We start from the raw sequence: 15,952 nt of genomic DNA, 5'->3' as shown, positions 1-15,952 counted from the left end.
TAAAAAAAATGCAGGCCAGATGCACGCAGACGATGAAGCGTGAGACCTGAGAGCAGGGCGTCCGGTCACGTGACCACACACCGCCCTGCGCGCCGTGTCATGTGACTACAGACCGCGCTACGCGCCGCGGAGGAGAGGGAAGATGGCGGAGCGCGAAGGCGGCGGAGTGGACCTGGAGTCGAGCAGCCGGGCCTCAGACAGCACGGATGAGGTTCTGGTGGCCATGGAGACCCTGCTGGCCACGTTGAGGGCCTTTGAAGATGTCCTCCGGCTTCAGGATATATCTGCAACGTCTTCCTCTGAATACTGCGACAACTTCTGCCAGGTAATGACGTCCTGCTGGTGCTAAGCACGCAATATTGTTTTCCTCATAGCATTCAAGCTAGGCTACCACCACGGCCCGACAGACTATAAGCCTCTGCATACACCAATGTCCTCTTGCGTTCAGCATGCCCAAGACATCCTTTTAATGTTAAATAAGATAACAATGCATTGATCGCGATGCATATGGTACAAATTACGAAAATTTGAAACATAAGTCCTATGCACCAGAAACATCTCCCACCAGCATATAGTTCACCGATCTCTGTTGAGCCACGGTTTGATATTTTGCTCCATAACAGCGTTACTATTATTGCATTTTATCACATTATCATATCATATCCCATTCACATTTCAGGCTGTTTCATACATGAAGTTGGCCCCTATCATGAAGTTGGCCCCTATCATGAGGTTGGCCCCTGTAGTGATGTGGGCCCCTGTCATGGTGTAGGCCCCTGTCATGTAGTTGGCCCCTCTGATGGTGTTGGCCCCTCTGATGGTGTTGGACCCTGTCATGGTATTGGCCCCTGTCATGGTGTTGGCCCCTGTGTGCTCCATGTTGGCCCCTTTCATGGGGGTGGCCCCTGTGTGCTCCATGTTCTCTGCTGGGCGGGGCGTTGTGTGGAACATGGATCAGAGATGAGGCTGTGCTGCTGTACAGGAAACAGGGAAACTAACTATTACTCACTTATTTTACGTAACCACCATTATTTGAACCTGAAGACCAGCTCATTGTTTTTCACAATACGGCCCCAACAGGATGCATTAAACACCTCCATTTCACAACTTTTCCAATGGTACAATCTCTAGTAACTGCGGTGATAAGTTATATAAGGCCACTGTGGAAAAGTTGCATGCAGAATTACTGCAGGGCTTTTCTTGGATATTATTGCAAACTTTTGCTTTGAATGGATCAGGCATATTGGACTGATTCGGATGATTACACTTATGCAAAGCCAACTCTAATGTCGATCTTAGATTTGTTTTAGTTTATCTAAATATATATATAATTAGCGAAAGGGGAAATTAGACAAACATACAGATGTCTTCAAGGAGTGTCTGGTCAGCTCTTGGAATGTTGATCGTGCCGGTGGATGTGTTAACTTCCGTGCGGTCAGGAAGTGTTGAATAATAGTATCTCTAAATAAATGAGCTCTTAAAAGGGAGTGCCACAGAGGCCTGCTCAGCTGAAGTTGGATCGCCCAGACCTGTATGAGATAGGTAATGGAGGCATGAGAGAGATGACTCTGGACATACAGTCTTGAGCCAATTACCTAGATTGCTCAGTGAAACATAATTTATGAATGATTAGGTTTCCAGTATTTTATATTTTTGTGATGTAAGAAGCAGCTCATGTTCACCCACATAAAATAACATAAATTGCTTACTGACTTTTCGCCTATAGCTCAGATTAAGTCTTCTCGCGCTCAGCGGTGTTAACCCATATACCCCTCAAGCAATGAGCTGGCCTTGCTGTCCTGATTAAACTTGCCTGCAACATTTTGTAGGTAAAATGTCCTAGTTTCTGTTACTATGCCTCCTACCCTCATAATTTTGTACCCTACTGTGCATTGAGCATGAAATCGTTTCCAATACGCACCAGATTTGTAATTTGTTGCACCCAATAAGATCGAAAATGTTTTCTGTCTATGTCTGCCTACATTTACCTGCAATCTTCTGAAATGACCGGTGAAGATATTTGCATGATGGTGGCATGTTTAGTTAATCATTATTTGCGTTACATTTGCATTATTGGGCTCAAACGCAGTGGCGCAAGAAGAAAACCATTTTCATAAACAAAAATAAATCAAAATGACCACGACTTCCTCTCAAAGTGGAAGTGGATCCACCGTTTTAGCTGTGATTTAAACTCTGATATTTAAAAAGATGCCCTTTGGTCTGACAGTTCTAGGAAGGAGGGAGTTTGGGGCGTGTTATCCCCATGGTTACGACCCACGGCAAATTTGTGGTACATTTTTTAATGCTGTGGTTGTGTCTGAGCGTCATAATGAGTATAATCATAATAAGTATAAACACCATGGCGCTGTACTATAGATGCCCGAGAAACCCAAACCCTTACTCGGACGCAGATATTAAATAAACCACTGCTCAGACGGAGCTCTACCATCCATACGCAGCGTAGCGTTTTACTACAGGTGCCAGAGGAAGCCTTACCCTCTATTGCACCCTAACGTCAAAGCATAACGGTTTCCGTCTCAGTTTCAGAACCATTACACCCTTATTCTCGAGCAATAGATGAGTGTACAGTGTTTCCCCTAGGATGGAGTTGCAGCAGCGGAGGTGAAATGTGCTCGCAAAGCGCACCCTGCCACGAGGTTTCCATGTGTCTGCCGGCAATAAGCAGGGGAAATATGGAGAGATTGAACATATTACAAGTATAATCTTTAAAACAATTATTTACATTTATTTAACAAAAAATATATTATATCAACAACCACCCTATACAGTAAAATCACATAACACAAATACTACGACAATCAAAAAGGTCTGTGCCTCAAACCAATGCATCTTCCCACACCCTCCCATCTCCCCATCACAAAGGTTGTAGTAGGACCATAAAGAGGCCATGCCTCTATTGAACACGTTTTGGATTTCTAGAGTCAATAATGGCGACACTACTGAAATTGTTGCTAAAAAAAATGTATATTGACATTTTTGATAAAGAAATTCCTTAAAAATAAGTGGAGATATATTTTTCAAAACTTAAGGTTGCAGTAAGACCATAAAGAGCCCATGACTATAAGGAAAACATTTTGGGGATCTAGAGTCAATAATCGCAATGCTATTTAAATTGTTCCTAAATAAAAAATCCTCAAAAATAAGAAGAGATATCTATTTCAAACTAAAGGTTGTAGTAGAACCACAAAGAGGCCATGCCTCTATGGAACGAGTTTTGGGGCTCTAGAGTCAATAATGGCGACGCTATTGAAATTGTTGCTAAATAAAAAATCCTCAAATATAATGAGAGATATATTTTTCAAAACTGAAAGTTGTAGTGGGACCATAAAGAGGCCATACCTCTATGGAACAAGGTTTGGGGCTCTAGAGTAAATAATGGCGACGCTATTGAAATTTTACCATTGTGGTTGTTTTCAGTTTTGCACTTTGCAGACGGTCCCTAACCTCTCGGCTGAAAGCAGACAGCTCATAGAAGCCAATGCAATTCACTGATCGCTAAAGACGGCTTGTTTGGATGAAAACAATGTTGTAGCTGGTTCTCTAGGTTACTACACTCAATTGTGTCGCAACGATGTTTCACTGATGATCTATTGAACAGCAAACTCAGAATCTGCAAAGTTTATTTCCAACTTTATGGAAGTTCCTCTCCGTTTATATGCTTTTCTCACAGGTGTGTGAATTGACCGAGATATGAAGCGTCTGTAGCGCAAAATAACATTTGTTTCTAAAGAGAAGATGGAGCTGTCCTCTCCGTTTATATGCTTTACTCAGGTGTGTGAATTGACCTTGATATGAAGCGTCCGTAGTGCAAAATAATATAACATTTGTTTTTTAAAGAGTTAAGAAGGAGCTCTCCTCTCCTCTCCGTTTATATGCTTTACTCACAAGTGTGTGAATTGACCTGGATATGAAGCGCATATCCAGTGTCCGTAGCGCACGGAATGTTATATTACTTGCGTAGCGCAAAATGATATAACATTCGCAATTTAAAGAGATAAGCTAAAGCTCTCCTCTCCTCTTGTTAAAAAAAGAAATTCAGCAGCGGCGGTCATATTTCAGCAGCATGGGGAAACACTGGTCTACTTTTACTGCCTGGTCTTTGGTTGAACCAAATATACGGCAATAGCAACTTTTTAGGCGCGTCACTCGTCATAATATGAAGCCGTGATTAAATAAATTCTTGTGTTTTCTTTTTACCTACTTTGAGTGCTGCAGGCGGGCTCACCTGAGCCTGGAGATTTCTCCCTTTTCTTTTGTTTAGCCGATTCCCTTAAGGTCCTATCAGTAGCCCCCCTCCACCCAAATGACAGCTGGGATCCACTCAGTTAAACCAACATCTCCCCAAGGTGTCTAGCCAAACTGACAATCCCAAGGGTTCCTACCATAGTGTGTTTAACCCGTTCTGTCGGTTTGATTGCAGGCCCTGATGCACTACGCAGGCAACAGGAACTCGGTGGAGCACGGCCTTCCTCTGCTGGAGGTCTACTGCCTCTCCATCAGCTGCTTTGCGTCGGCGCGGTCCCACCTCACGGTGCAGTCCGACAGCGTGGCTCTGGTTCTCAAGAGACTGGCCTTGTAAGTGGTGATGAAACATTTCCTTGTGACGTCTGCTTTATTCAAAGTGGTGTACATCAACAACACTAGGGATGATTTTGGTAAAAAAGCAACATTAATCGCACCTAGGTCGATTTTTGAATGCTTTAGGCTGTGCATAAATCAGTTAAACGAATCACAATCATGTGTGTTTGTCAGCCTCTTTGGAAAGTGCACATGTTGCAGGACATGGCGGAGGTCCAAGCCTACGTTTCGCAACACGCAGTCTTCTGCAGTTCTTGAATAAAGGTTGCTTTTTGATAACTTGACTTTTTGACGTTTTGTCTGCCAACTTTCGCCGAAAGAGTGATTGCTATGTTTAGTAATGAAACAGAGAAATACCCTTATAACCTAACTTTTACAAAACATGGATGTATTAACCCATTTGTGCCGGCTGCTGCGCGGCGCAACATTGTATCTACTAGATACAATGTTGCGCCGCGCAGCAGCCGGCACAAATGGGTTAAACACACACCTACATGAATCCCCTTCATCTGCCATTCCATTGTTTTTTACACTCAGATTAAAAAGTGTGTGAAATGAATCAAATCCTCTAAATATACTGGAGGCCAGAGCCTGCTCATCTTTATTAGGCTATATGGATACTTATAGGGCTCATTCCAAGGTAACAAAAGCACAGCGATTCTTATTTTTCTGGTATTTTACAAAAATTAAAACATCCTTTCAATATGATATTCTATTTCCAAGTCTGTTCTGCTAGATGAACTAAATCATACCGACACAACTTTAATGTTCAGATGATGTGGTTTTGGTACTTTTGCAGTGGATTGAGGTGGTGGTGGGCTTTGAGGGGGTACATCTTGATTAATGTAGGGTTAGGGTTAGCCTATAATAATACAGTATAATAATGATGATATAATTATACAGTACTGAACACTGAACAGCAGGTTTTTCCCCGGGGTTTTGTTTGGCTCATTATCGAGGTGCTTTCTTTATTCCCTCTTTCTCTTTGTTGTCTGCGACCGTTGTTGCGGTCTGCTGCTCTCGCCTTTCTTCTGCCCTCATGTCTGCGCTTTGAGGGCCATTGCATGCTTTTTGCCTTCAGTCCAGCAAATTCCCCAAATCAACGGCACGTCCTTCAATGTTTAACAGAACAGATGGTACTGGGTTACAGTGAAGTGGGGTAAATCAGGTTTTGAACACTTTTTCTTTTTCTTGTGTCTAGGAGCTGTTTTGAACTGTTGCTCACTGTTCATGAAAATGAAATCCCCTACGAAGCCTGGGTTCAGTTTAACAACTCAGTTCAGGTAAAACTGGGAGTACTATGGTCTTATCTAGGCTTGCTAGTTTCTTTTTCTCCAACTTAAAAAGTAAATGGTGAAGAATGAATCCATTTGAATGAGTTTGGTCTCCCCACCTCTGCATCACAGGTCGCCCATGAGATTCTGCAGCACTTTGGGAGCATGGACCTCCAGGCCCTTGTGCAGATAACGGGCGAGGGCGGAGCCTGGAGCAACCCCGTCCTGACCGCCCTGCTCACCGGCCAGCCCACCGCTCCTCAGGATGGTGAGGAGACAGCTTCATCTCTCTCTTCAGCTTCATCTCTCTCTTCAGCTTCATCTCTCTCTTCAGCTTCATCTCTCTCTTCAGCTTCATATCACTCTTTAGCTTCTCTCTCTTCAGCTTCATCTCTCTTCATCTTCATCTCTCTCTTCATCTTCATCTCTTCATCTTCATCTCTCTCTTCAGCTTCATCTCTCTCTTCATCTCTCTCTTCAGCTTCATCTCTCTCTTCAGCTTCATCTCTCTCTTCAGCTTCATCTCTCTCTTCAGCTTCATATCACTCTTCAGCTTCATCTCTCTTCAGCTTCATCTCTCTTCAGCTTCATCTCTCTTCAGCTTCATATCTCTCTTCAGCTTCATCTCTCTTCAGCTTCATCTCTCTTCAGCTTCATCTCTCTCTTCATCTTCATCTCTCTTTAGCTTCATCTCTCTTTAGCTTCATCTCTCTTCAGCTTCATCTCTCTTCAGCTTCATCTCTCTTCAGCTTCATCGCACTCTTCAGCTTCCTCTCACTCTTCAGCTTCCTCTCACTCTTCAGCTTCCTCTCACTCTTCAGCTTCCTCTCACTCCTCAGCTTCCTCTCATTCTTCAGCTTCATCTCTCTCTTCAGCTTCCTCTCTTCAGATTCATCTCACCCTTCAGCTTCATCTCACCCTTCAGCTTCATCTCACTCTTCAGCTTCTACCTCTTGTATTTCCTGCCGTCCAGTGAGCTAAAAGGGCATAAAGGGCAGACCTTTTGCTTTATGTGTTAAATGTCTCTAACCACCCTTCTTCATTGGTAGTCAATGCATACATCGGCTTGGAGGGGGAGGGCTTCATGGAGATGCGTGTGAAGCACCTGGAGAAGATTGGTGAGCTCGCCAAGGCGGTCGTCTTAGCCAAGTCCTGCAGTGACTGCTGCCATGTGTCAAATCAAGCCACCTTCCGACAACACTTTGTGTCGCTGCTGTGCCAGCTGCTGCCCAACGAGGAGGCTATCACAGAGGTATTGAACACAGACCGCTGGAGTATACATATTAGGAATAAAGAGTTTAAAGATCATCCGCCACATTAGCCTTTCCTAGTCTCTGAATTTTTTCCTCTATTGAAGGGTTTCGTTTCATTATTAAATGGGCAGCAAGCGGTAGAAAAGAGGGCTTCTGTAACTGTCTTTGTTAATGATGGCGAAGCATCATTGGTAGGGGTATGATGTCTCTGTATATGTTTCCATAGAAGTGTCCCTTTGTAAGACCTACTGATCTGTTTCTGTCTCTGTACTCATGATGTGCAGCCTCTGGTTCCCCAGTGGTGTTTACATGCTCACACGGGACTGCATCAAGTCATAATAGAAGAAATATTTACATTTACATTTAGGGCATTTAGCAGACGCTTTTATCCAAAGCGACTTACAATAAGTGCATTTGTTACAATAAGTACATTTGTCATAAGAAGTGAAACAATATATCGCTGTCGGTACAGTAAAGACATTCATAGAACCAAGTATTACAATCGCTAGGCTAACCCATTCCCCGTGTAAAGCAGCGATAGCAGCTACTGTAGATGCTACACAAATAAGTACCTTGAATAAGTGTAATGTACAAGTGCCAGGACGTACAACATTCAATGGTGGCTGTGCATTGGTTTCTATGCAGAGTCGAGATGAACTCTGAACAGGTGAGTTTTGAGTCTTTTGCGGAAGCTGGTGAGCGACTCTGCGGTCCTGACATCGGTAGGGAGCTCGTTCCACCACTGAGGTCCCAAAACAGAAAAGTTGTGACTTTGCTGATCGACCTTTGCTTGCTCTTAGCGATGGCGGTACCAGACGTCCAGCTGAGGTAGTTGAGCGGAGGGATCGAGCTGGGGTGTGTGGCTTTACTAATGCTTGGAGGTATGCAGGGGCAGTTCCATCGACTGCCTTGTATGCCAGTACCATCATCTTGAATCTGATGCGAGCTATTACAGGGAGCCAGTGTAGGTCTCGGAAGAGGGGGGTTACATGTGAGAACTTTGGTAGGTTGAACACGAGGTGCGCTGCCGCATTCTGGATGCGCTGCAAGGGTTTAATCGCAGAGGCAGGGAGTCCAGCCAGGAGCGAGTTGCAGTAGTCGAGGCGGGAGATGACCAGTGATTGGACTAGAAGCTGAGCTGCTTCCCTTGTGAGGAAGGGCCGGATCCTGCGGATGTTGTAAAGTGCAAATCTGCAGGATCGAGCCACCGCAGTGATGTTTGCGGTGCAGCATAACTGATTGTCCAACACTACACCAAGGTTTTTGGCAGTTGGAGAAGGAGATACAGTGATGTTCTCAACAGTGACCAGTAAGTCCATGTGTGGGCAATCTGGTGGTTCACAGTGTCAAATGCTGCAGACAAGTCAAGGAGAATGAGAACCGATGAGAGGGACGAGGCTCTGGCCGCCCGGAGGGACTCAGTCACCGCGAGGAGAGCCGTCTCAGTGGAGTGTGCTTTTTTGAAGCCTGACTGGTGAGGGTCAAGCAGGTTGCTAGATGAGAGATAGGAGGACAGTTGGTTAGCGACGGCACGTTCCAATGTTTTAGAGAGGAATGAAAGAAGAGATACCGGTCTGTAATTCTGGATGTCAGTGGTATCAAGCGTTGGTTTTTTGAGGAGAGGCTTTATTCTGGCAGTCTTGAAAGACGTTGGAACAATGCCAGAAGTGAGGGAGGAGTTAATAAATGCGGTTAGAAATGGCAGGATGTCGTTTGACACAGCCTGGAGGAGGGAGGAAGGGATAGTGTCAAGGGGGCAGGTGGTGGCATGGTTAGATGTTATAATTCTGTTGACCTCGTCTGAGGTGAGAGGGATGAATTGGGTAAAGACAGAGATGGGGGTCGGGGGAGGGAGGATGGTGGCAGTGATAAAAGAGGAGCTAATGTCCTTTACTTTCTGGGTAAAGTAGGTAACAAAGTCATCAGCAGTGAGTTCACACATTGTTCACACCTTGTGACCGAAACTACACTCAACGACCTTACTATCAACAACAACACAGCAAAAACCAACACTGCAGGTACTAGGGTTAAGTTAGTACAACCAATTGCAATGCCAAACACTATAATTCTTAGCTTCAAGACTCACCACAGCTAGATATGAGACGACCTTCTTAAAGACAAAATGTAATATAACTGAGTTTGTCAGCTTCCTAACTTTGCTAAATAGGCAGCCTTAGCTCCGCCCAGTCAATCAAGCATATTGTTCACACCTTGTGACCGAAACTACACTAAACGACCTTACTATCAACAACAACACAGCAAAAACCAACACTGCAGGTACTAGGGTTAAAGTTAGTACAACCAATTGCAATGCCAAACACTATAATTCTTAGCTTCAACACTCACCACAGCTAGATATGAGACGACCTTCTTAAAGACAAAATGTAATGTAACTGAGTTTGTCAGCTTCCTAACTTTGCTAAATAGGCAGCCTTAGCTCCGCCCAGTCAATCAAGCCTATTGTTCACACCTTGTGACCGAAACTACACTCAACAACCTTACTATCAACAACAACACAGCAAAAACCAACACTGCAGGTACTAGGGTTAAAGTTAGTACAACCAATTGCAATGCCAAACACTATAATTCTTAGCTTCAAGACTCGCCACAGCTAGATATGAGACGACCTTCTTAAAGACAAAATGTAATTTCAGAGTTGTATGATAAAGAGTTGAGAGTTGGTCGCATTTTCCTCGTACAGGCAATGGTCTTTCTTGCGTTACAAAAAGTAATGCAATAAGGGCATCTTGTTAATATTTGTTCCCACACTTGTTTCCCGTTTCTCATTGATTTCATGATCATGCATTCTCAATCCTCTTCCCCAGATATCCAAACTTCAGTGTAAGGACGTCTTGGAGATCACATCCAACCTGGAGAAGGAGGGGGACGGTAACATAGCCTTCATCTTGTGTACTACCTTTCTGACCCAGCAGCTTCAGCAGCAAAGCCACTCCAGCTCCTGGTACGTGTTCATGTTAGGAAATCCCTCACGTCAATGATTAGAGAAGCCCTTGTCTAATCCCGCCTCAGATCAGAGGACCTTTTCAGTCAAAGTAATCATGATTTTGGGAAGATATTTCACAGATTATCCGAAGACTGAAGGTATTGCGTTCAATAAATAATTAGAATTGTTCATCTTTCCACCAGGGAGCTGACACTGCTGTGGAGTAAGCTACAGAGAAAGATTGATCCTCCTCCAGAGTCCCTCTTAGAACGATGCCTTCAGCTCGGCGCCATCGCCAACACTGTTCAGCACCTGCTCTACCTGATTATGGTCATCCAAACAGAGGTGAGATGACCGCATCGCACCCTCCCCTTTCTGTCTAGAAGGTTACCATCAAGTAAGACTTGATTGTTCTTGTATTAAAACTACAGGCGCTTCCACAGCCCTTCTTCCGACATGCTTTCTTCAATGCCATGGGCCTACCGATGTGATGAAATGTGTGCGTTTTGTGCTCCCGGACCCTAACCATAGGGTGTCCTTCTCTTTCCAGACCAAAGAGCTTGGATTAGCGTCGTCGGTGGAGCTCTGTGTCAAAGCTCTTCAGCTTCCAAAGCAGGACGACTCTGAGTCCAGGATCTCTGTTCTGAAGACGGTGTCCGGCCTTCTGAAGGACGACCTGGAGGTGGTGCGCGCCTGCCTCCTCACAGAGTTCCTCCTCGGCCCCCTCCCGGAGGTCTTCAGTCGCCTGCAGGAGCTTCACCTGCGCCCGGATCAGAAGTATGACCAGGAGAACGGCCTGATCCCCAACTCCCTGCGCTGTGAGCTACTGCTGGCGCTGAAGGCCTACTGGCCGTTTGACCCAGAGTTCTGGGACTGGAAGACTCTGAGGCGTCACTGCAGCGGGATTCTGGGGCTGAGTCCAGAGGAGGAGGAGGAAGAGAAGCATGAGATGGTGAAACATGAAGCACAAGATGAAGGGTCCATGCGCGTGGCGTCTCGAGAGCAGCACTGTTTAAACGGTGCTGCAGAGAGACGCGGGGACAAGGGGCCTCATGGTGTGACGGGACGTCATAAAAAAAATAAGCTACTCTGTAAAATTTGCAAGAAGTCTGTGAGCGGAGGACAAATGATTGTCCACTCTAGGAGACACGCGGACGACCCGAGCCACCCCTGCCCCGTGTGCATGAGGGTCTTTGACAACAGGAAGGATATTGTTTCTCACATTAAACACCACATTCGTAGCTTTGTAAACTCTCGTAAAAAGCTTGAGAAAGACAATTGGCCACAGGCATCGGACGGGGACGAGGACATTGAACCAGGCGAAATAAAAGCTGACCCTTCCTTACTTATGTATTACAAGTCCACCAAAGACCCTGATGTTTTACACCATATTGTGCAACAATCCAAGGACGAGGATGAACTCATCACATTCAATTACATTGACTCGCACTTCGAGCTCCAGAACCGAGATGAATATCCATGTCCGGGCACCAACTGTTTAAAAAACTTTAAACACTCAAAGTACCTCTATGTCCACCTGAAATCGGACCATCGAGGGGACGAGAACGTGAAACACTTTCATGAGATGAGGGACAGGCGTGAAAAGTGCATTTTCTGTCGTCGCCATTTTGTATCCAATTATCATCACCGCAAGCATCGGAAAATCCATTATAACGAGCAGCCATACATGTGCACCGTCATCGGCTGTGGGACTCAGTTTAAGACTTCCCATGAGTTGGCCGACCACAAACACTCTCACGGCTATCAGCTGAACTTCCAGTGCCAGCTGAAGGGCTGCTACGTCACCTTCTCTGACCTCGGCCAGCTCTATCACCATGAGGCGCAGCACTTCAGAGAGGCAGCCTTCACCTGCACAAGCCCTGAATGTAAGAAGTATTACTTATCAAGAAAGGAATTCAATGACCATTTATCCACGCATGGTATCACCTTCTCTGAGAAAGACTTTGAAACTCAGCGCAAAGCTAAAAGGGAACTCTTTGCTAGAGGGGATAAAGTCACTTCCAAGGGGTTGGAGCAGGAGGAGGAGGATGGTGGTGGCTCCTCCTCTTCACGGTGTGCCTCCTCGTGGGATGCATCAAGCTGCAAGGGGCCCAAGGGTACCGTAACCTCTGTGGCTGTATGTTTTGATGGAAGTAAGTTCACCTGCGGGTTTGAAAGGTGTGGCATGACCTTCTCTAGGGCCCGGGATGTCCAACGGCACTTTAAATGTGCCCATCCAGAGCACCTCAAGTTGGAGAACAAGGATGACCACCATGACAAAGAGCGGGACTCTAAGTCCAAAAGCCTGAAGGTGGAGACCAAGCAGACAAACGAGCAGAAGGGAAAACGTGAGTCCTCCTCTCCACTTCCACTCAAAGCTGAGAAGGAAAATAATAAATCATCCCAGCTCAATTGCAGTGAAACCAACTCAACGAGCCTTTGCCAAAATGACGCTCTGAAAGATATCCTCCTCGGGCTCAGAAAACTGGACCTCAACTCGGTTGGCAGCTCCGATGGGCCGCTTGAACCCTCCAAGGTGTTACATTTGTCCTACTGCAAGGCCATCATGGCCCGGTCCCCAGTGGTCGTGCTTCAGAAGAGACCTCCACACATGTTTGTGGACAGGGTGAAAGTCAAAATAGGGAGGGCAACCGAGGAGGTTAATTTAAATGTTGGGGAATCGTTGGCAACTGCAAAGCCGTATGTATGTAAGATATATGGATGTGACTTCAGAACTGCACAGAGCTTCAGTTTGTTACGTCACCATGTTATCATCCACAGCTACACCATGGAACAGGCGAAGAGGTTCACTTCTATAGACTCTTTTAAGCCCTTTTTGTGCCAGATTTGCTCAAAAGGTCACAAAGAGAAAATCAATCTGAGGCTCCACTATATACAGGCACACAACCTCAGTAAGGCTGCCATAGAGAAAATAAACTGTGCGTCCGTTAAGCCTGTGAGGAGCAGGGCTGCGGATACCTCCCAACAGCTGAAAGACGGTCCTCAGGTGAGGAAGAGGGCGGCTCTCAGCTGGCAGCAGAGATACCAGAAACGGAAAAAAGCGGTTGTGTTGCGAAGGGACCCTAGAAAAGAGGTTGTCTTTGACCATCCATCTGCATCGGAGGAGGAAGAGGAGGTAGAGGAGGTAGAGGAGGAGACGGAGCAAGCAAACGGAATAAGCAACAATACGAGTGAGCAGAAGGAAGAGAAGCGCGACGGGCCTTCACAGGTTAGGACAACAAGACGCCACAATGCCAAAAGTAATCTCTGCTACATCTTAAATAAATTCAACAAGCCTTTCCATTGTGTGGTGAAGGACTGTAACTCCGCCTTCTCGACCCAGGGGGGTCTGGTCCGTCACTTGCAGATCTTTCACCACTACAACCGCTCCCAGCTCGTCCTGGACAAAGACCCCGACCCCCCGCGGCACACAGACGTGAAGAAAGACGCAGCAAAGAACGAGCCTCTCTCACACTCGGATGAACCTCAGCCCCAGTTCCAGTGCCGCTTCGCTAACTGCCAGGCTTCCTACCACCTAAAGAGCAGCCTGGTGCGCCATACTCAGCAGCAACACTGCCAGCCCCCGGAGCCGCTCCAGTGTTCCTATGAGGGCTGTGCCCGCGTGTTCAGCCACGCCAGCTCTCTGAAGAAACACATCCTCTATACCCACTGCGAATACTATGATTCTCTTGTCTTGCGTTTACAGAGCACTCACAAAAAACCTCTGGTTGGATGCCAAAAGGACAGCCTTGATGCAGCAAACGGCATCAAAGAGGAGACCACCGTTTCGGAGCTGGTTACCCCCATTTCGGAACTAGTGACCCCCGTTTCTGAACTAGTGACCCCCGTTTCAGAACTAGTGACCCCTGTTTCTGAGCTGGTGACACCTGTTTTTGAACCAATGCCACCCGTCTCAGAGCTAGTGCCGCCTGTCTTTGCCCTTTTGCCACTCGCTGTGTTGAAAGAAGAAGCCACGCCTTCAGGGGACACGGAGGACGAACCGATCAAACCGATTAGCAAGAGGAATGCCAGGAAGTTCCAACTGGACACTTTACGATCCCAAGATGAGGCGTTACAGATGTGCCAACCTAAGCACCTGAGGAGTCATTACCCTTGCATGATTCGGAACTGCGATTCGGTCGTCAAATACCTGAACAGCCTTCATCGTCACTACTTCAGGGTTCACCACATCTGTAAAACAGATCTGGAGAAGCATGGAGACAAGCTTTTGCTCACCTTTGAACAGCTTGAAGATCTAACTGGGAGGAAGTGTGCACTGCCCCCTGTGGCTGCAGTGTGCACTTCTAACGGCGTCCACAGGATGGAGTACCAGGCGGAGCAGCAGGGCCCTCATGTGCCTGTGAGCCTGAACTTCATCCAATCAGAAACGCTGGATGACCAGGACCCTGATCCGCTCGAGCCGTCCCCCGGTGAGAGGAACGTCCTCCTGAGGGCCGATGACGTCTTGTACGGGGAGCCCGGCCCCGGGGGGCCAAAGGAAGAGCCGGCCCTGGAGATACAAAATGGTAACACTAGCGAGGAGAGATCCAAGCATCAGAACACACTTCCTCTGACTCCTGTGGTCACGGTGAATCTCTCGCCGCCCTCCGCGCTGCGGTTCGCTAGTGACGAGGGCCTCCGAGATTCCTCTTGCAGCAAAGACGTCGTTAAATCAATGAATGAATCTGTGGCCAATCCAGCGGTCCGTCTGCCGCTGAAGAGGAAGAACGAACTCTCTGAGCCGTGTAACCTCCCTGAAGCCCCAAGCCACCTCTCCTTCAAAACCTTCGACATCGGCACCTATAGACCCATGGGCTTCGAGTCGTCGTTCCTGCAGTTCATACAAGACGCGGACGACATGGAGGACGAGTTCTCCCCCATTAAACGTAAAGACTCTTTAAGGAGGAGTTGTTCTGTGAAGGAGAACAACCAGCTGGGCGTGGCTCTGACACGCAGCAGACGCACGCGCTCCCCGCCCCTGAAGCCGCAGGCCCCGGCGGAGGGCCAGGCTGCGGAGGGCCTGATGACTGAGGAGGTGATGACGGAGCTCCAGCTGAAGTCCATCCTGGACCGGGCCCTGGCCGGCTGTGGGGGTCCTGCCCTCGAGCAGCTCCAGTACCTCCGGCCGGTGGTGGTCCTGGATAGACGCCTGTGGTCTGCCTCCAGCCCCCTGCCTGATCTTATGACCCCTGATAGTCTAGTCTCAAACTAGTACCCCCCCCCCCCCCCCCCCCCCCCCTGCATCATCAAGCCCTTATTGTCCAACTGTTTTTATTTTACACACACTAACCTTATTTTCTAGATATGTTGAATGCAGGTGGTAGAATGTGTACTGCCTAGCTAGGCTAGAGTATTACTTAAAAACAAAAGAGTGGCTTTTTATTCAGATTTTTAACCATAGAAAATATGCTTCCTTTGTTGACCCATGAACTTGTCCAAAGTGTATATATCATGATGATGGGCTTTTAACAAGTGTATGAGCTAATCATACAATTTGGTCAGTTGACTTTATTTTGCTGAATATAAAAAGTACAGTCTGGTTTTTATCAACAGTGTTTAGGTGCTGGGCTGATGACAGACATGTAACACTTTGTAACAAATAAATGTTTGAACTGTCATTCTTGTGTCAATCAAATGGATTGGGCATCACGGTTTGCAATACATTTTTTATAGTTATCAATATTACTTTTATATGGTAGAATTATTCAGTGTTTTAATCCAAAAAATGTGCTAACCCTAAAAAAATAGGGATATTTTACTGTGTTTTTGGACATAAACAGCACAGTTGGTTCAGATAATTTGAGTTGCCCTGCCCTCGGAACCAATATTTGCCGTTATAGTTGCAGTGAGAACCCCATTCTTTGTTACACTCAGTTGTAGCT

At 46.5% G+C, this 15,952-nt stretch overlaps 1 protein-coding gene across 1 annotated transcript; it reads left to right on the top strand.

Moving 5' to 3' along the window:
* Positions 1-142: 142 nt before the first annotated feature.
* rlf (RLF zinc finger) lies at positions 143-15,625 on the top strand (the record flags this gene model as incomplete). The annotated part of the gene is made up of 8 exons (XM_079751949.1): positions 143-325; positions 4,442-4,596; positions 5,801-5,882; positions 6,006-6,141; positions 6,923-7,125; positions 9,952-10,088; positions 10,274-10,415; positions 10,621-15,625. 8 exons carry the CDS (start codon positions 143-145, stop codon positions 15,280-15,282), a joined length of 5,700 nt encoding a protein of 1,899 aa, XP_079608075.1. The 3' UTR covers positions 15,283-15,625.
* Positions 15,626-15,952: the final 327 nt, after the last annotated feature.

The sequence above is a fragment of the Pollachius pollachius genome (assembly GCF_949987615.1).
Source record: "Pollachius pollachius genome assembly, chromosome: 15".
Lineage (NCBI taxonomy): Eukaryota > Metazoa > Chordata > Actinopteri > Gadiformes > Gadidae > Pollachius > Pollachius pollachius.
This window is presented reverse-complemented; position numbering and strand designations above follow the sequence as displayed.